Genomic DNA, 23,909 nt, shown 5'->3' on the forward strand with positions numbered 1-23,909 from the left:
CCGGTATGCTTCACTGGTTCGGACGTAAGCATAGAGTCCTAATGTGTGGTTTACTTATCACAATAGCTTTTCTGTGTTTTTGGGTGTGTAATCAATTTAAAAGTTTTAAGGATGTTTTCCAAAAATAAATAAAAAAATAATCCTCTCTGCACTTTGAGCTATTGACAAAGTCTGGGAATTTGTTTTTTCTTTCAAAAGCGAAGGTCAGCATTACAGCTCAGTAAACTGTCTGTGAATAACTTCTGCACAAATTAAAATGGCTGAATGTCAAATGGCTTTAGATTGGCGGGAAGTTATAGGTTTACTCCTGTATGTAGTATGATCTTAGAGAGTTTATGGTTTTCTTATTGATTTCCTTTTTGCTGAGCGGTTGTTTGTTGATTTATTGATGGTGGGAAATTACATGGACGAATCCATCTCTACTATGATTTTTATTTTTCGGATATTTTGATTACCAGAGAATTTCATTCAGTGAGTGTGTGTCATGTGATTACTGAGGTTGCCTGTTTTACAAGTAGGGGCTTCTTTTGTGTGTGCATGTGCGTGTGTAAGAGAGAGATTTAATATGTATACTGAATATATTTTTGCAAATGGAATTCTTAGTTAAGTAGGCCCCTCTTCTTGGGCAAGTAGACTTGAGTAACCAATATTGGATCTTACCCGTCCAGCTAGGAAAGGTTAGTATGTGGATTTTCCATCTGGTTTGATGAAGGCTATGCTGCTTACTCAAGGAGCACATTTATGGCTGTCTATCCAGCCACCCAGTTGTTGTGCTGCTGAACTACATTGTTTGATAATGAGAGGAGCTTTTTACAGAAGGTGAAGGTTTTTGTGTCAAAAACCTGTCCATAAGAAGTGGCTTGTTTATGTTGCAGTTAAGGCTGTGGTCTTTGTAGTGAACATTTTAATTATAACCAGTATTTCTGGGGTAGAGGATGTCTCAAGGCAGGATCTTTCTTAGCCTGGAAAGCAAGCCAGTGATTAAACTTATTGGGACCAGTGAGAGACAGAGGAAAGCAAGAAGCTTTTTAGTCTGTATGGATAACTAAGTGAACTTAGTCCTTTGATCTGTCAGAAAGGGTTGTAATCTTTCTTTTGGCAGGTTGTTTTGCTGAGGCACATGCCAAAAGGGGCACTGCACTCAAAGGCTCTTGTAAAGGAAGAATACAGGGATGTTATGACCTTGTCACTGGATGAGATACCCTTACTAATGAAGTGGGCCATGTAAACAGCTTTCCGTACAACGGAGACAACGTGGTGGTCAAGTCAGGTTTCTATCAATCTGGGTGCCCAAGCACCTCACGACTGATTGCATGCTTACAATATTGTTATTAATGTGATAATTTGTGGGGACATCACTCTCCTCAAAGGGGAAGATGATGCATTTTTTTGGCATTTAGCTTGAGGCCATGTTTCTGAAACCAGTTGTTTGTCTGGGTGAAACCCTTTTGTAGCTTATTCAGAATTGTTCTATTAAGTCAGTAATGTGAATTCTTTACTTTATTGCAAATTTGTTGGCTTATTTTTGTAGATTATAGTATTGTAGGGCTGCTAATGTTGACATTTTACAAAACACAAATACATGCGAGAGATGCAACTATACGGCCAAACTGGAGGCTGAGCTCTCTCAACATAGGACTGGCAAGACCAGTCAGGAGGAGAAGGTTACCACACACACTATAGACCCAGTCTCACATAGTACCATCACAACCTCAAATCATACACATAAACACACAAAGACATACTCGGCGGCTCTGATCAAAAATCTACCAAAACAGCAGAGGCCACCAAAGCAGACACCCAAACAACAAACAACCACCACCTCAGAACACAACACCTGCAACACATAGACCTCACAGTCAGAGTGTCAAACAGTCACAGCCCTTAAGGCCAAACACAATGCCAGACACACTAGTCATTGGTGACTCCATAGTCAGACACACTGACGTCCCGCTCACCAGACTGAGTAAGGAGAAGGTCACAGTAAGCTGCCTGTCGGGCGCTAGAATCCGCCACATAACGCAAGCACTCAGGTCTCTCAACAGCAGGTACAAATACGACTCAGTCATTGTCCACGCTGGTGTAAACGACCTGAGACGTACCTCCTTGGACTACATGAAAAGAGACATTGAGGAGCTCTCTGATTATGTAGCCCAGGCAGGAATGACCCTGACCTTGAGCAGTATCCTACCTTCACCAAGAATGATGCCACAATACAGAGATAAGATGATCAGCTTTAACAATTGGCTTAAACTCAGGTGTCATTCAAAGGGGATCCAATGTCTGTCTGCCTGGGATGACATGCTGGACAAGCACCGCTGCTTCGCACGGGACGGCTTGCACCTGTCACCCCTGGGATTCCGGATATTGGCAAAGGCTCTTGCCACCCCCATAGTGCCTTTTTTAGGCAAGGCTCAAATTCTAAACCTACCACCCTAGAACACAAAAAAGGAAAAAAACTAAGGGTAATGCTGCTCAATGCCAGAAGTCTAAATCTCAAAATGCACGCACTCGAGGCCCTTCTCAGTATGGAGAACATCAATGTCTTTGCAGTGACAGAAACCTGGTTCAAGGCTCCTGAGAGCACCCCAGCACTATCAGGTTTTACCTCTTATCATGCATTCCGGCCCCAAAATCCGGACAATACCAAGAAAGGAGGGGGGGTATCCATATTCATCAAAGACACCCACACCTCAAGACTGGTGGCAACGCACGATGCATCGGAGACCATCCAGGTGCAATTAACCATAGGCAAGACTGCTCTGCAAATTGTAGCATGTTACAGGCCACCCTCACAAACTCAGGAACCTCACATGGCCTTCCTGAAAACACTAGAGGAGATAAATGTATCACCAAACACCATCATACTAGGTGACTTCAATTACCCTAATATAGACTGGGAACACTACTCAAGCCCAAACACCCTAGCCCAAAAGTTCCTGGAATTCATAAACTCAAATGCCATGGAACAACTAGTCACCATCCCCACAAGAGGAGAAAACATACTTGATCTCATCATCACGAACATGGGAGCACAATGTTCAACACCGAAGTATACCCCTCACTGGTGAGATCAGATCACAAACTAATCTCGCTGGAGGTCCTCATCCCACCCCACCTGAAATAAAAAGACCACAGTAAAGAACTTCTCGAAGCCGACTTCACACTTCTAAAGACTAGTGTGGTCTCCTTTAAGGCCCCGAGCGGAAAACAGTACTCAAGCCGCTGAATCACTTACAAATGCCTTCTACCAGCACCTGCAGGACTGCATGGATAAGGCAATCCCAAGCAAAACAAAGACTCTTTGTACAAAAGGCAAGCGTCCAGTCTGGTGGACCCCAGCCATAAACAAACTCTACAACAAAAGGAGGAAGCTACTACAAGATAGAGCAAAATCCTTAAAAGGTAAGACACCCTTGATCACTATAAGTAAAAAACTAAGAGCTCTCATAAAATCATCCAAAGCAAATTTTGAGAGAAAAATAGCTAAAGACTCAAAAGACAATCATAAGGCCTTCTTTAGCTATGTTAGAAACCTGGGAGGAAACTCCCAGATATGCTCAGAACTAGTTCAAAATGATGTGAAGATTACTGATCCTACAGACATTGCCAACATACTGGCTGACAGGTTCAGTGCAAACTTCTCCCCCCCAAAAGGAGAGATATCTATACCAAGCGATTGCAGCCCCCCAAACATCTCCAACGCCCAAGTGAGAACTGCTCTCTCCAAAGCAAAAACACAGCATCCATGGGACCTGATGGTGTCCCCGGCTGTGTGCTCCACGAACTCAACGAGGAATTAAACCCACAGCTAGGACAGCTGTTTAATCATAGTCTTACCTCTGGATACGCACTCCAGGAAGTGGCGCACTGCAACTGTGGTCCCACTTCACAAAGGCAGTGCCTCCACCGACCCTGGAAATTACCGGCCCATTAGCTTGACAAGCCTTATCTGCAAAGCCATGGAGAGGATCATAATGGACCTCATAAATAAAGACATAGGGAATTTGCAGACTTTGGATCCATCCCAGTTTGGCTTTGTCAAAGGCAGATCATGCCTTCTAAACTTGGTTGACTTTTTCGAAACAGTCACCAAAGCCATTGATGAGGGAAAGGCAGTCCCATACAGCCTACCTCGATCTGGCGAAGGCCTTCGATACAATACCCCACTCGGGTATCATTGAAAACCTCATCAGCTTAAATGTTAACCCATACATCACAAGATGGGTTGCAAACTGGCTGAGTGACAGAACCCACAGGGTCAGAGTTGCTGGCGCCATGTCAGACTCAAAGCCTGTCACAAGTGGTGTACCACAGGGCTCAGTCCTGGGCCCACTCTTGTTTGGCATCTACTTTTCCGAAGTACAAGCAAACACAGGAGGGTTATGGCTGACAAAGTTTGCAGATGACTGCAAACTGGGCGCCATAGTAGAAAACACATCTGACACAGATATCCTTCAGAAGGGTCTCACAGAAACGGATAACTGGTGCCAGAGCCATGGCCTAAAGTTAAATGCCAAAAAATGCATAGTCATACCCTTCAGAAAAAACAAGGTTACCCCTAGCTACCAAATAGGTGGCAATCCACTAAGCACAGAAGAAGTTATCAGGGACCTGGGGACCCAGGTTGATAGTCTGTCATTCGACACCCATGTAGCTAAAGTAGTTAGGAAGACCTTCTACATTGCCCACCTTATCATGAAGGGATTCTCATCTAGATCAAGGGAGGTCATAGTCTCCCTATACTCATCACTCATCAGACCAATGATTGAGTACAATGCCCCATTCGGAATGTATCTGACCCGACACTTGCAGCAGCTGGAGAGGCCACAAAAGTTCCTCACCAAAAGGATAAAGGGTCTCAAACATCTGTCCTATGCTGCCCGACTGAAAGAACTCCAGCTCTATTCAGTCGCCACCGCTTGCTCAGAGGTGACCTTTGCCTAACATACAAGGCCATGTCAAACCCAGATTTGATGAATATGCTTCACCTCAAAAAATCTAGATCCGTCAGAGCCACAAGGGCGGGAGACTTGAACCTCGACACGGCTATTAATAGGACGTGCTGGAGGGATAGATTCATCACCCAAAGACTCCCTATGCTGTGGAATAAAATCCGGTATATGTGAGGCAGAGCACCTCGCTAGCCTTGTTCAAGAGAAATCTTGACCAATGGATGGGAGATCGCAGATATACCCCAGGGATTACCTCAGTGTCACTGCTCAACAGAGGCACAGCAAAATAATGGGTATAGTTCCCCATACTAAAGGGGTGGCGTAAGCCACAAAACTATGGGCTAGGCTTGTAAATGCCCTCGGGCAGATAGCCTAGTATGAACCTATGAACCTATAATTGGACTGCTGGAGTGTTTTTCCAAGTGAGAATTCCTAGTGCTGTAGTGAATATCTGTTTATTTGTAAAAAAATAAATGTTACTAAAAATGCTAGAATTAACTGTTAGATTAGAGAATTAGAACAAGAATTAAAAATTTAAGGCAAATATTAGGCATTTATTACATTTATTCATTGTTCAAATGCACCTACAGTACAGCCAGGAGTTCGACTTTGGTCTCCCGCGGCAGCGAAAGAGTTAACTATAGAATATATTTTATATGCGGCCCCAAGACCATTTCTGTTCACTCAATGCGGCCCCAGCAAGCTAAAAGGTTGGACACCCCTGGTCTAGATAATGGGAAACAGTAATGTTTTGCAACCTGAGGACCACAATGGCTGAGCATTACCATCTGGAAAAGAACCTTGGAGCAAAAGCTATTCCAAAACATGGTGCTGCATGCAGATAATATTCCTATAATACCGACCTTAGAAACCACTTGCCTTAGTGGAACACGCATGTATGTGTCCTTAAGTGCAAGGCAGTCACCCAAGCTTCCACAGAAATCAAAGAAAGGGGATGTGCAGAACCAATATTCTGTTCTCTTAAATGATTAATGATGCTGGAGGTTCCCAAACTGGTTTCCCCTGTCCTCCTTTCTTGGGGACTATAAATAATCTAGAGTAAGAACATGCACTCAAAAGACAAAGGCACCCTCCCCTCTATGACACATCAACATCTTTAATAGCAACTGTGTAGACAAGAGTATTGATTACCCTCAGAATGGCCTGCAGAACAGGTTTGAAACAAAATTCCTTCTTATGCCCCATTTTCACGATGTTTCCATTTAGCGCAGTAGTGGTAAATTAAATTTTGCTACCACAAACAATATACTGAGTAGCCACATGTTCATGAGTTTGATTGTAAAAGTACAAAGTACTGTTAGCTTCCAAGAGAATTTTGCTTTTAGCAGACTTACTACTATAAAATTTTCTTCTAATGATTTCCATGATAGCTTGGGTTTGGGACAAACCCAAAATAAATTAACTCATTCCCTTCCAGTCGAGCTCTTTTGAGTGTGTACCTTTAACTCCCAGTGAGTGTGGCTTCAGCCTTTAAAAAATAAAGTTGTCAACTTACAGTTCTAACAAATACTCAGTGACAGACGTCATATCAATACAATTGTATTTTCCATCATACCTGCTTCAAGATAAAATATTCTGATACCTTGCACATAGCATGGTTTTGGAATTATTTAAGCAAATATCAACAGGCAATATCTGATGTCTAGAGGTGCAGTAGGAGGTAACTGCAGAAACGCCTGCGGACGTCACTCGGCTGTAATGAGTTAAGGTCTGTGGAGATGGGCAGGACTGAGACATGTTGGCATAATGGTCAAGGTCTTCACCTCCCATGCATAAGGTACAAGGTTCAATCCTGACCTCAGACCAATGACTGTGGAGTTTGCATGTTATCCCTTTGTCTCTGTAGGGTTCCTGAAACCTCCGAAAAAAACATGCTGAGTGTTTCCATCTGAAACTCAGAAGGGAAGATAGTGGAACAGGAAAGTAGCTTCAGTATCTGGAGGGGTGAATGAGGAGAAGGGAAGTCTGAATGAATAGGTCAAAGCTAGAATTAAAGTCGCTGCATCCAACCGGCATAGAATCTCAGGTGTAGTATGGATCCCGGAAACTACCGTCCCATCAGTCTGACGAGTCTTATCTGCAAGGCCATGGAGCGCATTATCATAGTACTTATAAACAAAGACATTGGTAACCTTCAAACACTGGACCCCACCCAGTTTGGGTTCGTGAGGGGCCGATCTCGTCTTCTAAACCTGTCTGACTTCTTTGAATCAGTCCCCAGAGCCATGGACAAGGGTAAGGTGGTTCACACAGCCTATCTGGACCTTGCCAAGGCCTTTGACAGCATCCCCCACTCTGGAATCATAGATAAACTTACTAAGCTGGGCATTAATCCCTACGTCACCCAATGGGTTGCTAACTGGCTTACTGAAAGAACTCGCACTGTAAAAGTAGCCGACTCCAAATCCAGCTCCAGACAAGTGGAGTACCTCAGGGTTTAGTCCTGGGACCGCTCTTATTTGGCATCTACTTCTCTGAAGTACAGGCCAACACTAAGGGACTCTGGCTAACAAAGTTCGCAGATGACTGCAACCTGGGAGCCATTATTGAATCCCCAAATGATGTGGATACTCTACAAAAGGGCCTTACAGAAACAGATGCTTGGTGCCAGAGCCATGGGCTCAAGCTCAACGCCAAGAAATGTATAGTTATCCCCTATGGGAAAAAACATGTACCCACGAATTACCATATAGGTGGCAGTACACTAAACACCGAAAGTGTGATAAGAGGCTTAGGGACACAGGTGGACAGTGGTCTCACTTTCGATAACCACATTGCCACAACAGTCAGGAAATCCTTCTATGTGGCACACCTCATCACTAAGGGCTTTTCTTCCAGAAAAAAGAAGGTCATTGTCCCACTGTACTCATCTCTCATTAGACCCATTATAGAATACAACGCCCCGTTTGGTATGTACCTCTCAAGACATCTGCAACAACTGGAAAGGCCGCAGAAATACCTCACTAAAAGAATCACAGGCCTAAAGCAGATGCCCTACGCTGACTGCCTTAAAAAACTTCAGCTATACTCTGTCACATATCATCGACTCAGAGGCGATCTCTGCTTAACATACAAGGCCATGTCAAACCCAGAGCTGTTGGGCATGTTACACTTAAAGAAATCCCAATCTCTCAGAGCCACACGCTCCAGGGATCTAAACCTTGTCATCACAATAAACAAAACATGCTGGAGGGATAGGTTCCTGACCCAGAGACTCCCCAGACTCTGGAAAAGATTGCCCATACATGTCAAGCAGAGTGCCTCTTTGGCCCTCTTCAAAAGGAACCTTGACGATTGGATGGGAGAAAGGAAATTCACCCCGGGGATCATGACAGTCGCCCTGCTAGACAGGGGTCCAGGGAAGTAAACAGTGTGGGAAGAAATGTATTTATTTATTTATTTTATTTATTTGCAGTTGGTTTACCAGGATAGTCCATTGGGCCAAAATGAACCAGTTTTCAATTGAGTCCTGGGGAGAAAAGCTCCAGAACATATAGATTACAGTAGGTATTAGACATACTTAAACATTGTTAAAGTCACAGTAGGCAAATACAAATGCAATGAACAACAATTACAATTAGTGTAAGTATTAAAAAAAACTGATGGCAGATTATAAGGGATTATACATAAATTCAAAATTCTACTAAAGTTATTTCATAAAGAGAGTTCTAGATATGAGAGTGCAGAGTATTCTTTCATATTCAGTAGTAATAAACAGGGAAGTGAGAGTTATGGATAATGAGAGAGAGAGATCAAGGGTGTCATCAAGAAATAGCCAGGGAATTGTTATGGCTAGGCTTGTATAGGCCCTAGAACCGATAGCCTAGTACCAACCTATGAACAGAATGCCAAAGTTGTTGAAAAGTAAGGTGTATAAGACAGTGGGGCAATCAGTACTACTGTATGGTAAAAAAACTGGCAGTAAAGGCAGAGCAAATGAAGAAGCTAGAGGTGATGGAAATGAAGTGCCTGAGAAAGGTGATAGGATGCACACTGTGGGACAAAGAAATGAGGACATAAGAGTAGAAGCCAAAGTAGCTGCAACTGCAGAACAGATCAAAGAGAACAGATTATAGTGGTTTGGACACGTGCAGAAATGCAGAATACAATCTGGTGAAGATGATTTGGGACAGACATGAAGATATGAGTATGTCCAGCAAAGAGTTGGATGGATTGTGTGAAAGATCTGTGATAGTCAGACATGAGTGTCAAAGAAGGCAGGAGTGTGGCATTGAATCAAGAGAGATGCAGACAGTTAACAGGATACCCCGACCCCATGTAGAAAATGGGAAAAAAAAGCAGGCTGGTGTTGATGATGTCAGTGGAATACTGCAAGCAACATAAGAAAGTTTGGAATAATGGGTGGTTTCCTTTCTTGCGAGTCAGATAGGTACTATGTATTATCATGAAATACGTGCAGCACGATTTTTGAATGGGGTACATCTCAGCAGATTGCTCTATGTTTTGCCGGATAAATAGATGATTATGTCAAATATAAAGGGAGAAGTAAATACCCTAAGAACTTTGTTGTTGGTATGTGATGCATTTACTCAGTGAAGTGGCTGTATGCCTCGGTTGGCCTTTTTTTATCCTTGTACTATATTAAAAAGGCACTTCTGAAAAGACCTCAATCTGATCATGTGAACCACTTCATCTAGTCTACGTCTCTTTTTTCGAGTCCATTTTACTGAGCCGGTTTGGCATTCAGTTGCACTGTGGATCTGACGAAAGGCAAATCATTAGCTGTAGAAGAGAAAAAAAGGCAAGAGAAATGTAATCACTGAATGCCATACTAGTATCTCTCAGGAAGCAGAGGAAACTATGGTCTGACAAAGTGGATATAGGTTTAAAAAGTCAAGGTGCTTGTGATGGGATGCTTTCTACAGTTGGGCAAAGTGACGTCAATTTAATCTACAGAACACAAACTTAAAAAACATAAGAGAAAAAGAACAAGTCAATTATACACCAAGCATTTCAGTCCTACTAATTCAATTATTTTAGGACATCACAGCACATAACACATACAACACAGTAAGCAATCATTCCAAAATGCACAGTTCTAGACAGAACCTCTGTCAGCCTGCATTTTCAGCAAAAAGCATGACCTCACCTCGAATTCCAACACTCTTCTGGCTGCTTCTCTGACCAAGATCATTGGCCACTTGACAGATATAAACCCCAGAATGATTGAGATTCAATGGTTTCGTAAATAATAATGTACTATTCACTTGTTGCAAACCTTCTGGCCACTGTCCATCAGCCCTAAAATTAAAAGAAAAAAAATGTAAGCTCTTTTTAACTCTGAAAAGCACACAATTCTGGACTGCTAGCATAGATGTTGATACCTGTGTGTGCTAAAATGACATCCAGGGTGCCAGACAGCTGATTAGGGGAAAAGGATTTAGAAAGTCAAGGCTCAGTTTGTCCCACATTTACAGCATTAGCCCTGGTGATTACCACAGGCAAAACACAAGCAGGGCAAAACTAACTATGCAAGTGGATACCCAACTGTTATTCACACAGGAAACTGGTACACTGAATGCTGCATTACCAGAGCATGCAGCACATTGGCTGAGAGCAAACACACCTCTTACTTGCACAGTATGATGTCGTGCTTGTCTACTGATCCTTCTCCTTATGGTATAATTAGGACATAACATCTTTCACTAGTCTCTCCCCATGAAAATTGTGATGTGTTTTTTCTTTGGGGGGGGGGGGGGGTGACGGTTACATTTTTTCAATGGAGAAAACAGATCAGCAGAGAGGTCTGTTGCAGCTGACTAGATGGAGAAGACAAAAGAAATGCAATTTATATAAAATGTATTAATATACTTCAGTTAACAAAAAGAAAGATTAGACTACAAAACAGACCGGTTATAAAACACAATTCTGAAGTCATATCAACATATCCATATCATACTGTTAATCTGTTTTCTTACAAAAATACAGTATGACAAAACAAATTAAAAAAAAAATGACACAGCATTCATTAAAGTACAGCTGCAAAAGAAACTTGCTAGCTAAGTACATCATAAAAGGAATTTTATCACCATCTTATCAGACAATAGGAAATCAGTCCATCACAAAGGGGGTCAAACAATGCATAATTCTTAATCCAGGCTGCTAGCACTAGCATTCCATGCAAAGTTTATAAGTAGATAATCACAACTACCTATGTAATTCTTCCTGAAGAAGCTTTCTACCGCCATCTCCTTGTGAAAAGTTTGTGGAACATAAATACATCTGGTCTGAAAGAGCACCTGTGGATTTGCTAGATGTTAGGAGACTACTCCATCTGAGCCACAATATTAGGATAAACATTATTGTTAGCAGATTTTCACCATATCAATTGATCTCTGAGGGTACCCTCCCCCCCCTAGGTGTGTCCAAGAAGAGATTCAGTACCTTTGTACCTTTACAATTCAGCATATTTTACCCAAAGCTTCTGTTTTCTTTTTAATCTTTTTTTTTTTGGGGGGGGGGGATGCCCTATGAAAAAGCACACTGTGATAATACACACTACAACAGGACAGTGCATTTAGATTGAGACCACCAATTTGCCCTTCACTAATGAACAGTCATAGTTCTTGCAAAATCAAGATAAAGATGCGACATCAACACTGTTTACAAGGATATACAATTATTTACTTGCCTGACTTACAGGGATCTGCAACAGAAGTCAACAGTTTGAAAGCCATCATGGGAGAAAACTGTCCTACTGAGGATGATTCTGCTGAGGACTAACTGATGGATTAAAAACCTATTAACATCTAACAATGGGGACTACCCACAGTGAGTCTATGAAATGGCTGTATACCAGTCAGTAATGCCCCCCCCCCCCAACAAAAGAAAAATACATTTACAATTTTTGTCTCTTGCAGCAGAGGGAAACCTGATGTTTCTCCCTGATTGCTGGGTCTACCTACACCCTCTGGCCTTCATGGACTTACTCCAAGGGTCAAGGCTGACGAGATCAAGGCTTCCTAGGGCCCTGTCATACTGCTACTGGCATTGTTCCTATATTTGCCTCCACCTCCACACAAGCCCTAGTAACACCCTATGGGTGGAATGTACAATGCATACAATGGGCAGTCTTCCCAATGAGTTCCTTTCTTCTGCAAGCAGCTAATGACAGTGTGCCATCCTGACCATCTTCAAGAGTCAAATTTGAGGCCATTTCACTGGCCTCCACTAGGGAATCTAACTGATTTTTGTGTCCCATGCAAGTGGTCTCCCACCTACTCTTCAAGGATAAGCGTGTCTGTCCTCCCCACACCTTGTCAGCACCTCAGATGTTGAGATACGAATCAAATCCAGGTTAACCTGTTGTAATAGTCACTGTTTTACTTACTTATGATGGAGAGGTGCTGCTCTTGATGGCCATGGAGGCATATTTTACATGTACCTTGTCCTACCATATCAACTGGAAAGAGGAAGTGTGACCAAAGGATGCAACATTCACATAAAGTGGTCCAATTTGTATACAGGTGTTTTTTGGCACCTCCTCACTAATGACAGTCACACTGAAGGCTTTGCAATTGGTATAGAGCTTAAAATGCATAAGATTAACAAATGTAAATATTTTGTGAATAAAAGCTATTAAAACTGTACCAATAGCAATGTTATTAGTAAGAAGATATTCTTTAAAGTGATAATAGTGCCTTCTTGTAAATAAAATACTGCAACATAATGCACTACTTTTTGCTTTTTCCACAGACCCCAAATTATATATTTTTTTAAACTTTCACTAATTTTCATATCTTGAAAACTATACAGCCTAGACATATATTGTTAGAACATTTCTGTCAACCAGATGTAAGCTTTCATGAGAGAAAAAGAAATTCCTCTATAAGTGCATGTTTACAGATATTTACAGAAATATAAAAACATATGTTTAATTGTATAATTAGCAATACAAATACTGGTCACATCTCAAGATGTGCAACTTACAGCCCAAATACCAAAGACAGCTTTCTTCAACATCTAATGTTTCACAGTTTGTACATCACTTGTTTTTTGAGGTATTAAGTACATAGAGACACTGCTTATCTTCATAATTACTATCAATATTTTCAGTACAGTGTGATATAAACTAGCATTTTCAGTGAATTGTCCCATCTCCCATACTGGTGTTTGTAGGTCTCAGAAAATATGGGCATAAATATGAATAATAAATGACAAAAAAAGTTTTATCTACTGCAGCACATCCTATACCAACAAATCTTAGCGACATTTTGTTAATAACCCCTTGCCCTTTTCTAATACTACCTATTAGTTGGCAAGTCACTTTATTAAAGAAGCCAGACCATAAAAAGTTCTGGATGCCAATAAGGAGGTACGGGTATGAACTGGAAGGTTTACTATGGTTTCTGCGAATGACATTCTGTCAGCAGCACTGCTGCCGAAAATCAGAATGTTGTGCACAAAGCATAAATGGATGGGATAGTCGAACACACTTATGCAAATGCAGTAGTACATTCGCATAAGTGTATTCGACCATCTGCACAGAGATCACAGTACAGTGAGGATTGGAAATTCATCCATATCCCCACTGTAGTGCGATCTCGGAGTTGGAATGCATTAGTAGGGGGGAGTGGGGGGGGCGGCTTACCCCCCTGCAGATGTCATATAGAAGTCTCCTATACGGCTATCACGTGATGGTTTCGGCCACAATGTTGACTCAAATGTTTGATCATTTGGGTCGACATCGTGGCCGGTTGGAATGTTTGCATTCGGGTTTACTGTTTGTTGTTTCGAATGTCAAATGTTTTGCCGTTCGAACAAATAGTAAACTGAACTGGAAGTATACAAAAAAGGCATTATGAGCTTCAGTGAGTATACAAAGCTCCAAGATGTTTGAAAGTGCAGTATGTTTTCTCCTTAAGTAAACTCCTGTTACATTTACTATTAAAACTTTCTTCATGTTCCCCTTATTTTCTAGATTTTTCAGTTTGTGCTGATTGAAAAGTACTGATTTAATATATGTTAGGTTTGTCTCCTTTTGTCACCAACTTAAATGTACAAAATGAGGTACAGAATAAGCACCTACCTTTTGCACCACAGCTGATGGTCCCTTATAAGGCTGTAATGCATTTGCTTCCAATTTCTTAGCTCTATCCTACTTGCTAAACCAATTTTAAATTACGTATTTTCCCTACTACAATGGCTGATGACTTTTGTGACTGATGACGCTAAGGATGGCCCAAGCATGGAGACAAGTCCATAGACTTCAATGCACACGTATGGAATTACCTCCATTAAAGTCTACTGTGGTATTTAGCAACATTTCTTATTTGCAATGGTGATGGACAGGTTGACAGAAGAGATCAGACAGGAGTCTCTGTGGACTATGATGTTTGCAGATGACATTGTGATCTGTAGTGAGAGTAGGAAACCGGTGGAGACGACCCTGGAGAGGTGGAGATATGCTCTAGAGAGAAGAGGAATGAACGTCAGCAGGACTAAGACAGAATATATGTGTGTGAATGAGAGGGAGAATAGAGGAATGGTGAGGATGCAGGGAGTAGAGGTGGCGAAGGTGGATGAGTTTAAATACTTGGGATCAACAGTTCATAGTAATGGTGAGTGTGGAGTAGAGGTGAAGAAGAGAGTACAGGCAGGATGGAGTGGGTGGAGAAGAGTGTCAGGAGTGATTTGTGACAGACGAGTACCAGTAAGAGTGAAAGGGAAGGTCTACAAGAGGGTAGTGAGACCAGCTATGGTATATGGGTTGGAGACAGTGGCACTGACAAAAAGGCAGGAGTCAGAGCTTGACGTGGCAGAGTTGAAGATGTTAAGATTTGCACTGGGTGTGACAAGGATGGACAGGATTAGGAATAAGTATATTAGAGGGTCAGCCCAGGTTGGAAGGTTTGGAGACAAAGCCAGAGAGGCAAGATTACGTTGGTTTGGACATGTGCTGAGGAGGAATGCAGAGTATATTGGGAAAAAGATGCCAAGGATGAAGCTGCCAGGTAACAGGAAAAGAGGAAGGCCTAAGATAAGGTTTATGGATGTGGTGAGAGGACATGCAGGTGGTTGGTGTGACAGAGCAAGATGCAGAGGACAGGAAGAAATGGAAACAGTTGATCTGCTGTGGCGAACCCTGACGGGAGCAGCCGAAAGAAGAAAGTCTACAGTGATATCTCGCATTAAGCTTTCTCTGACACCACAGGGGATTCCCCAGATCTGATTTAGGCCGTGTTTTAACAAGTTTATAAAAAGGGTTTTATTAAAAACAATCTCAAATGAGTGCCAAGGAGGGAAATACACTAACACTTAAAACATCATATGCCATGAGGAATATGTCATCTGTAGCCAAGCACCAACTACAATTTCTTAAAGATTGTAGACCTATGTTTAAAAGCAAACCAATTCATTTTATAAATGTAGCAGCAGCTTCTACAGGGTTGAAGAATAAAACAAACTAGTACCTGCATTAAGGATTTTCAAACGCTTGTTGAGGTTTAGTAAAAACTCTGCTTGCCTTTTTAGGACATTTTCAAACTAACATCTTCAGGATGAACTGAGGATTCTAACTATTTTCTTAAACAATAAAAAATGAACTAACACTCGTGGTTAAACTTCCATGTCACTACAGCAAAGAACTTGCTAAAAGCACATTCTGCTGGATAAGTGACACAAAAGCATACATATGTTCTTGCATATTTTTCCCACACCGACCCCAAGTATAAAGATAGCTTACATGCACACACAAGCTGCCAAAGAAGAATTATTCCTGATAACCATCCAAGTGCCTCATTCTCCTTCATTTAAAACTCATGTTGTGGTTTTCTTTTTTACTACAAGGGAAAACAACCTGCAGTATTTCTATATTTATCTGCAGAATAAGGAAACCTAATGACTTCTCTTACTTTCCACTGCTTTCATCTACATCACAGGTATGGCACCGAGCTGGTCTACAGGGGAAACAATTGTGGCTAAAGGGAAATAAGAAACTGTAGCAACTGATCCCTAAAAATGTACAACAATAATTCTTTAAGTATGAAAAAGGAACTCTTCTGAATTGGGTTTGGCATAACGGTTAAGGTGTTTACCACACAGATCTAAGGTCTGATTCTCTTTTCTGAGGAAAATTGGCTAGGCTTAAAATCATACCTCTCAAACCTGGAAGCATCAAAAATCTGGATAAAGGTCCCTGAAAATAGGTACAAATCTATGCTGAGTAACATAAAATTTGCATATACAATTATGTAACCCCACCCATCCCAATGGAATTGTGGGGTGCCAACTTTCAAATGCAAACTGAAGAACAGACTACCAAAATATGGCCCTGGGCCTGGACCCTGTAGTAAATGGCAATCAATTTTTTTTTAATGTGTAGCAATGATGTTCACTGGGAACGGAGAAGATGAATTTTAGGATTTTGTTTTTGGTGACTTGCAGTATGTGGGTTTTTTGGTAAAAGGCAGGGCATTTAATGGTAGGAGGCAATATTCTAATCTTAGCAAAGGAATATTATAGTTTGCTAGGACCTCCAAAAGTCATTCTCCATGGGCTACTGATCAGTGGCGTAGCTTGAGTTTGTGCCACCCGGAGATATCTGAGTTTGCCCACCACCCTTCCCACTCACAAAATCATGGTCGAATGGGGCCCACCAGCCCTCCTTGCAGCCATTCCAACTTTCCATTACTTTGATATTGCTCCCCATTTACCATTAACAATGTAATGTGCGTATTTGCTATATTTCTATGATGATTATTTAGATTTCATTTAAAACTTATTTTACATTTTATAGCACAAGGCCACAAGCACTAACCATCGCTGTCATTTGCTAAACAAAGCAATACAGTCTCACAATGGAAATAGACTTAGCATTAAAACTTCTCTGCCCTTGAAATTCACATTCATTAAAACAGCATTCAAAGAAAATGCATCTGACCAGTGTCTGATAGATTACCTTTGTGCTGTTTTCAATTCATAGGCCCCTTGTACACGAAACATACATGTGTTTGTTGATACACCTTCCTGATTGCATTAAATTGCATTCCTTGTATAATGTGTTTTAAATTTTCAACTTTTTTCCAGTAATCAATGAAACAAAATGTATGAACTAATGACAAAACTGCCCAATTCAGAGCATTTCCATCATAAAAGTCTACTCAGACTTCTACAATTCACCTGTATCAGTAAATATGCACAATCTCTGCAGAAGTAAAAGTCACCTAAATAATTCCACATTAAAAGATCACACACACACATTCAATTAAAGTGAATACAGCACAGTACAGCAAGCAACAGCTCTTACAAATAATAAAGTGCAGCACAGTACATATAGTTTAGCCATTAAATAAAATCCAGAGGCTGTGTAAATCTTGACCGTTAAGTAAAACGACCCGTACACCTCTAGCAGCTGAAGTAAACATGTGATAACAGTCATTGTATTGAGCAATGCACACACAAGAGCCTTCAATAAAGTACATCATGATCATGAACACAAACTCAAACTAAGTGCCTGCAACATGAATCCAGCCATTATGTAAATAAGTAAATCACAGAGTCTACATGAACAGCGAACGTTTCATTTAAGAAGTGCCATGCCTGGAGATTGAGCCAGTAGAAGTTCAGCTGTACGTACCACAGTTAAACACGAACATTTCAAGCAGAAGCGCTTACACACACTTTACACAAGCCTAACAGGAATCAGCTAACAGTGCTGTTAAGTGGAGCAGTTGATAGGACAGTGAGGATGTATTAACTGCTGCAAACACCTGCATGAGTTTTGTTATATTTTATTACATACGTTTCAACAATTAGAAATGCAATGAGGAAGGAAAATACTTGTACAAGTGAAGGGAGAAAAAGTACAGTTGTGTACACTTACCATAAATGTAGATGCTTGAGTGTATTCACTGTTGCAGTCATTACATTTGGGTAATCTGCTGGCAGGTTGCCCTCAGTCGGCCTGAATTCCAAAGTCTTGGGTCCTGCATCGGTTGCTGTCTTCTCTTCCATGACGCCAGGTCGTCAGGGGTATATAAAACATGCAGCAGACGCCATTTTCTTTAGTTTTTCTTGCCCCCAGTGTCAAGGTGCCCCCAAAAAGGTAGCAATATTATATATATTTATATATCTTAATGAATAAATATAAACTTTACCTTCACCTACAAGCAAATACAACACACAGGTTGTAGAAGATAGAGAAGGAAAGGTAAACTGTAGAAGGACAGGGGGATGGAGGGAGGGTAACCTGGACTGCAACAGTGAATACACTCGAAAATCTACATTTATGGCAAGTGTACACAACTGTACTATGTTCTTAGTGTTTCACTGTTGCAGTCATTACATTTGGGTAGAATCCCAAATCTATGGTTGGGAGGTTGGAGCTAAACAGCATTAGATGAGGCTATAAGGCCCTGCAGCACTGCAGTGGCAAAGCCTGCCCTGGATTTAGAGTAGAGAGGCAAATGGTAATGCTTTGTAAAGGTGTGAACAGAACTCCAAGTAGCAGCCTCTAGAATGTCCTTGGTTGGTACTACTCTGAGAAAGGCTGCTGAAGTAGCTGCAGCTCTGGTGGAGTGAGACCTAATACCCTTGGGCACAGGTTTGCCATGGTGTAAGTAGCAGAAACGGATGCAATGGCTTATCCACTTAGAAATTGTCTGCTTTGAAATAGCCTTTCCTTCGGATCCTGCAGCATGCGACACTAGTAATTGCTCAGTTTTACTTGGAGCTTTAGTCCTGCTCAAGTAGAATCTTAGCTGTCTGTGTATGTCCAAGGAATGCAGAATTCTCTCTCGTTTGTTCTGCAGATTTGGACAAAAAGTTGGCAGATGAATTGTTTGGTTAAGAGCCACACTGGAAATGACCTTAGGCATAAAAGTAGGATTTGTCCTCAGAGACGCCGTCTAGGTAAAATATGATAAAAGGCTCTACAGCCATGAGGGCCTGTAGCTCTGAAACTCTTCTTGCTGAAGTAATTGCTAGTAGCAGAGCTGTCTTCCATGATAAGAACTTTATATCAGCGGTAGCAGCTGGTTCAAATGGAGGCAGGGTGGGCTTTTCCAACACATAATTGAGGTCCCATGCAGGTTAATGGTGATCTTTTAGGAGGCCTTAAATTTTTGGCTTCTCTAAGATACTGCTTCAGTAAAGGATGAGAAAAGATTGGTGGCTCTGTATTGTAATGTGTCGAAACAGCAGAGGCATGGATTTTGATTGATGAGAAATATAGGCCTTTGTCAAGCATCTCAGTTAAGTATTGTAATATCTGAGGAAGATGTGGTTCTGCTGTATCAGTTCCTTGTGCTTGATTCCAAGCACAGAATCTCTTCCATTTGTCAGCATAAGATTTTCTAGTACTAAGCCTTCTGGTTTCCAAAATTACATCCATCACAGCTTTACTGAGAGGTGTCGTTTGTATGATTACCGGATTAGCCATGCTTCCATGTTCAGAGTCTGTAGTTGATTGTGCAGGATCTGATTGTTTTGTTGGGAAAGTAGTCGTGGTTTTTGAGGCAAGGTCCAAGGTGGGTATCGAGACAAGTTCCATAGGATTGGGTACCAGTATTGGTGGGGCCAGTCCGGGGCAATTAATATCATCTTTGGCTTCTCTTGTCTGACATTTCGGAGGACCTTGGGTAGAAGAGGCAGAGGAGGAAAGGCGTAAACGGATAGGTTTTTCCAACTGAAGGATAGGGCGTCCACTTTCCATGCTCATCTGTGGTAATTCCTTGTGCAGAATCTTTTCAGATGATAATTTTGAGGAGAGGCAAATAGATCTATGTCTGGGCTCCCCCATTTCTCTGTTATCATGCTGAAGACTTGTGGATTTAGTTTCCACTTGTGAGGATCCATAAGGTTTCTGCTTAAATCATCTGCCAGAGTGTTTTGTTTTCCTGGCAGGAACTGAGCCTGAAGATGTATTTATCTGCATAGAGGGTATGAGTGTGTGCCCCCTTGCTTGTTTATATACCACATGACTGTGGTGTTGTCCGACTTTATCAGTAGTTGTCCTGGATGAAGTCCTTGAAGGCTGTTAAGGCATTTTGAGCAGCTAGCATCTCTTTCTGGTTGATATGTAGATGCATTCGATTTGGTGCCCATATGCCCTGAATGCATCTTCTTGACATGTGGGCCCCCCACGCATAATCTGATGCGTCTGTTAAGGTTTGGCTGACAGGGGGTAGAGTGAAGGGCCATCCCATGTTTTGGTGACAGGCCTTTGCCCACCATAGAAACTCCTGTTGCAGGTAGGGAATGAGAGGAATCATTGTTTCCAGACTGCGTGAATGTTGACTCCATAAACTTTTTAGGTACCACTGAAGTTTCCTCATATGCAGTCTTGCATATGGAAGTAGTAGGATGCAGGGTGCCATGAAGCCCAGAGCCTGAAGAATTTGTCTTGCAGAAGACTGGGTTTTTGTTGCCATCCGTTTGGCGTAGTCAGTTGCCTTTGTTTTTCTGGCGTGAGGTAAGTCATCTGGGCAGTTGTATTCAAGCTTGTACCAAGGAATATTATCTTTTCAGAGGGTACCAGTTGTGATTTCTTTTCGTTTGTGTACCCTAGGCATGTTAGAAGCCTTTTCACAAATGCCAGGTGTCACAGAAGAGTGTCCTTGTTCTCTGCTTGAATGAGAGAGTCATCCAAGTAAGGATATATTTTAATACTTTTTTGTCTGCAAAATGCAATTACTGGTGCTAGGCACTTTGTGAAGACCCTGGGTGCAGTAGATAAGCCAAAGGGCAGTGCAGAGAATTGGTAATGCATTAAGCCAGCCTTGAATCTGATGCATCTTCTGCACGATTGTCTTATTGGGACATGCAGGTATGCCTCTTTTAGGTCTAAAGTCACCAGCCAAGCATTCTTGCCCAGCATGGGCAGAAGCTGCTGCAAAGTGAGCATTTTGAATTTTGGAATGTCCAGGTATGTGTTCAAAATCAATAAATCCAGTATTGGCCGCCAGGCCTTGTCCTTTCTGGGTACCAACAGCCTTGAGTAAAAACCTTGTCCTTTTTCCTGTTCTGGTACTGTCTGAATGGCCCTCATATCAATGAGGGATGTAACCTGTTTCTGTGCCTCTGCCCACTGATTTTTTGGCAGATCTGGCCAACCATTTGTCATTGGCAGTGTGTGGAAATGGAATCTGTATCCCTGTGATACGATGTTTACTACCCACTTGTCCTGGGTTATTAACTGCCAATTCTGAGCAAAAAGTTCTAATTTCCCCCCATGGGTGCTGCCAAAAGATAACTGCTTGGTGTAGGCAGAGGGAAGTCACTGGGATTGCGTCCTGTATGTTTGCTCTTTATCTCCTCCAGATTTAGAGGTGGATGCGCCCCATTGCTTTGACCTGTATGAGTCTTGAGCCAGGTACCTGGAACCCTTAAGGCATCTGGATTTGCCCCTTTGATCTCTGTCTGACACAGGAAAGGACCAATTTTTTGTAGGCCAGTGTCTACTGAATCTTGGTGGCTGTACTCTTGGTGGCTGTACTTGTAAGAAATCTTTAACAGTTTGCATAGACTTAGCTTTGTCTTCCATTTTCTTTAAAGCCTCTTCTGCCTTAATACCAAACTGAGAATCATGCTGTAAAGGTGCATCTAGCAATTTAGCTTTAACATGATCTGGCAAATTTTGTTCTTTCAACCAGGCATGCCTAATCACAGATCCAGTAACTGCGGCCCTGCAGGAGGCTTCTAAAGAATCAAAACCACATTGCAAAGTATGCTTTCCAACTTGTTCGGCTGCATGCAATAACGCCTGTAATTCTTTATTTTCTGCACATTCTGAAATCAACATAATTTTCTGTTTCAGCAATCCCATAACATTGGTAGTTACGCATATGAAATTGACAATTTAAGTCCCTGATTGCCAAGGTTGCAGGATGTATAAACCTTTTTTCCACAGCTGTCCAGTGCCCTAGAATCTGTCAGAGGGGGTAGGGTTTTTTGTTGTTGAGGCCTTAACTCCCTTTGGACCCTGTGAAATAGTTTCAGGATCAGCAGCAGGGTTTCTAAATAGAAATTTATGTGAGTCGTGGACTCTGTCAGGCTTACTGGGAGCCGGAGGTAAGGAGTTAGGGGTCAAAGCTTGACTCCGAAAACACATCATCCACAATGTCTAAAACAGGGGGAATGGCTAAAGGCTTGTGCTGAGGGAGAAGGAAATCCCCGAGCCTCTTTTGATTCTGAGAAGTCTTGACTCTCCCAGTGAAAATGCTCCCTCAAAGTATGCAAGATTTCTCCAAACTAATAATCCTCAGGAGGAGATGCAAATGGAACAGACTCCTCAGCATCAGAATCCTCATAGGGAGGTATAGATAATTCCAGATCAGAAGAGGAAACAGAAGAAATAGAAACATGATCTGAAGATTCATAATCAGTGTCTTGCCTAGGCCTCTTATCTGGAGGGAGATGGGTACCCCTGATCAAGGTAATAAGGTCTTCAGCCATTTGGATAATCTGTTTTTTAGGCATAGAGACCTGTGCATGTGGCTCATGCGTCAGTTTTTAGGTTTAGAAGTTGCTTTTGTCTTTGGTTTTGCAGCTGTCATCGGTTTGATGCACAAATGTTGAGGTCTGAATACACCCTCAAAAGCCGGTGCCTGCTCAGCGGCTCCGGACCCATCCGAGGGAGATACATCTGTCAGTCCAATACCTTGAGTATCTAGCGGCATGCCAGACTCCACATGGGCGTCGGTAGAGGCCTGCGACTCGAAGGTAGCGGGTATCAGGGGCTGCAAAGGCGCCTCACTGAGTACCGGTGAACCGGCGACTGGCTTAGGAGAAGCTTCATTGGTTTTGGATCTCGACTGCATTTCTCTGTCCTTTTCTTTGCGTTTTTATGAACTCCGGTAGTCTGATTGCTATCAGACGTCATTTCTGGGTAGTTAAATCTGTTTCCAAAATACTTTGATGCAAAAATATACCGACGCTTAATAGTGCGTTGGTTAAATCTAGCACAAAACCGACAGCCAGGCATGTTGTGATCAGGGCCTAGGCAAGGAATACAGTATAAATGGAAATCCTTATGAGGTATTTGCTTCCCACAAGTAATGCAATTATTTACTTTCTGACATCGGTAAAAAGCAAGAAAAAAGTTTCCCCAACGGAGTACTTAGCTTTAGTGAAGACTTCGGTTCTGAAACTCAAACTCGAATATTTCAGTAGTCGGCCGACCGGCACTTGCGAAATGCTTCTGCTTCGGGCACCGCGCGGCAAGAAAGACTAAAGAAAATGGCATCGGCTGCATGCTTTATACCCTTGACGTCATGGAAGAGAAGACAGTAACCCACGCAAGACCCAAGACTTTGGAATTCAGGCCGACTGAGGGCAACCTGCCAGCAGATTACACAAATGTAATGACTGCAACAGTGAAACACGGAGAACATCACTGAAATGAAGCAGAGAATGTTAGTTCTGTCATTAAAGAGAATGAGACATCAACTTGTCTCTTGAGCTTTTCTAACAAGTCTGAGGAAGGGAGGCATTACATATCCTCCAGAAACCCACACCATTAACTGGATTCCTGAGCAAGAGATAAAAGTGAAACTTGAAGAGAGTTTCTGGCGGAGGCGCACTCAAAGCTCTGCTGCCCAGCAACAAAGACCCTTCATCAAGTCATTGAACAGATGGTCATGGGTACATCAACTATCATAAACTGACATCTCTGCTGCAGTCATGTAAACTTCAATTAAAGTGAATGCAGCATAGCGAACACACACACACACACACACACACACACACACACACGTGACTTGTGGAACACTTACCTGCAGCGGTGTTCTAAATGTACTGAGTTTCCTTCCCTCCCTCTGGGTCATAATTCCCTTGTTTGATACGTCCCACTCCCGGCTGAAGTTCTTCGTTCGCAAAATAAATATTCTAGCGGGTCGCATAACATGTTTGAATTTCCCACTCGCAAATATGTCCCTGGAGCAGCCGGAAATGCTTGTATGTCCCTCGACCTTC

At 42.1% G+C, this 23,909-nt stretch overlaps 1 protein-coding gene across 1 annotated transcript in view; it reads right to left on the reverse strand.

Moving 5' to 3' along the window:
• Window positions 1-23,909, reverse strand: part of LOC122802294 (nectin-3-like) — a 1,108,442-nt gene that overhangs the window by 138,915 nt on the left and 945,618 nt on the right. The window contains exon 5 of the mRNA XM_044071942.1: window positions 10,087-10,238. Within this exon, the coding sequence (XP_043927877.1) occupies window positions 10,087-10,238 (152 nt within the window). The remainder of the gene's footprint in view (window positions 1-10,086; window positions 10,239-23,909) is intronic.

The sequence above is a fragment of the Protopterus annectens genome, chromosome 5.part0 (assembly GCF_019279795.1).
Source record: "Protopterus annectens isolate FY-2018-M chromosome 5.part0, PAN1.0, whole genome shotgun sequence".
In the NCBI taxonomy this organism is placed as follows: domain Eukaryota; kingdom Metazoa; phylum Chordata; order Ceratodontiformes; family Protopteridae; genus Protopterus; species Protopterus annectens.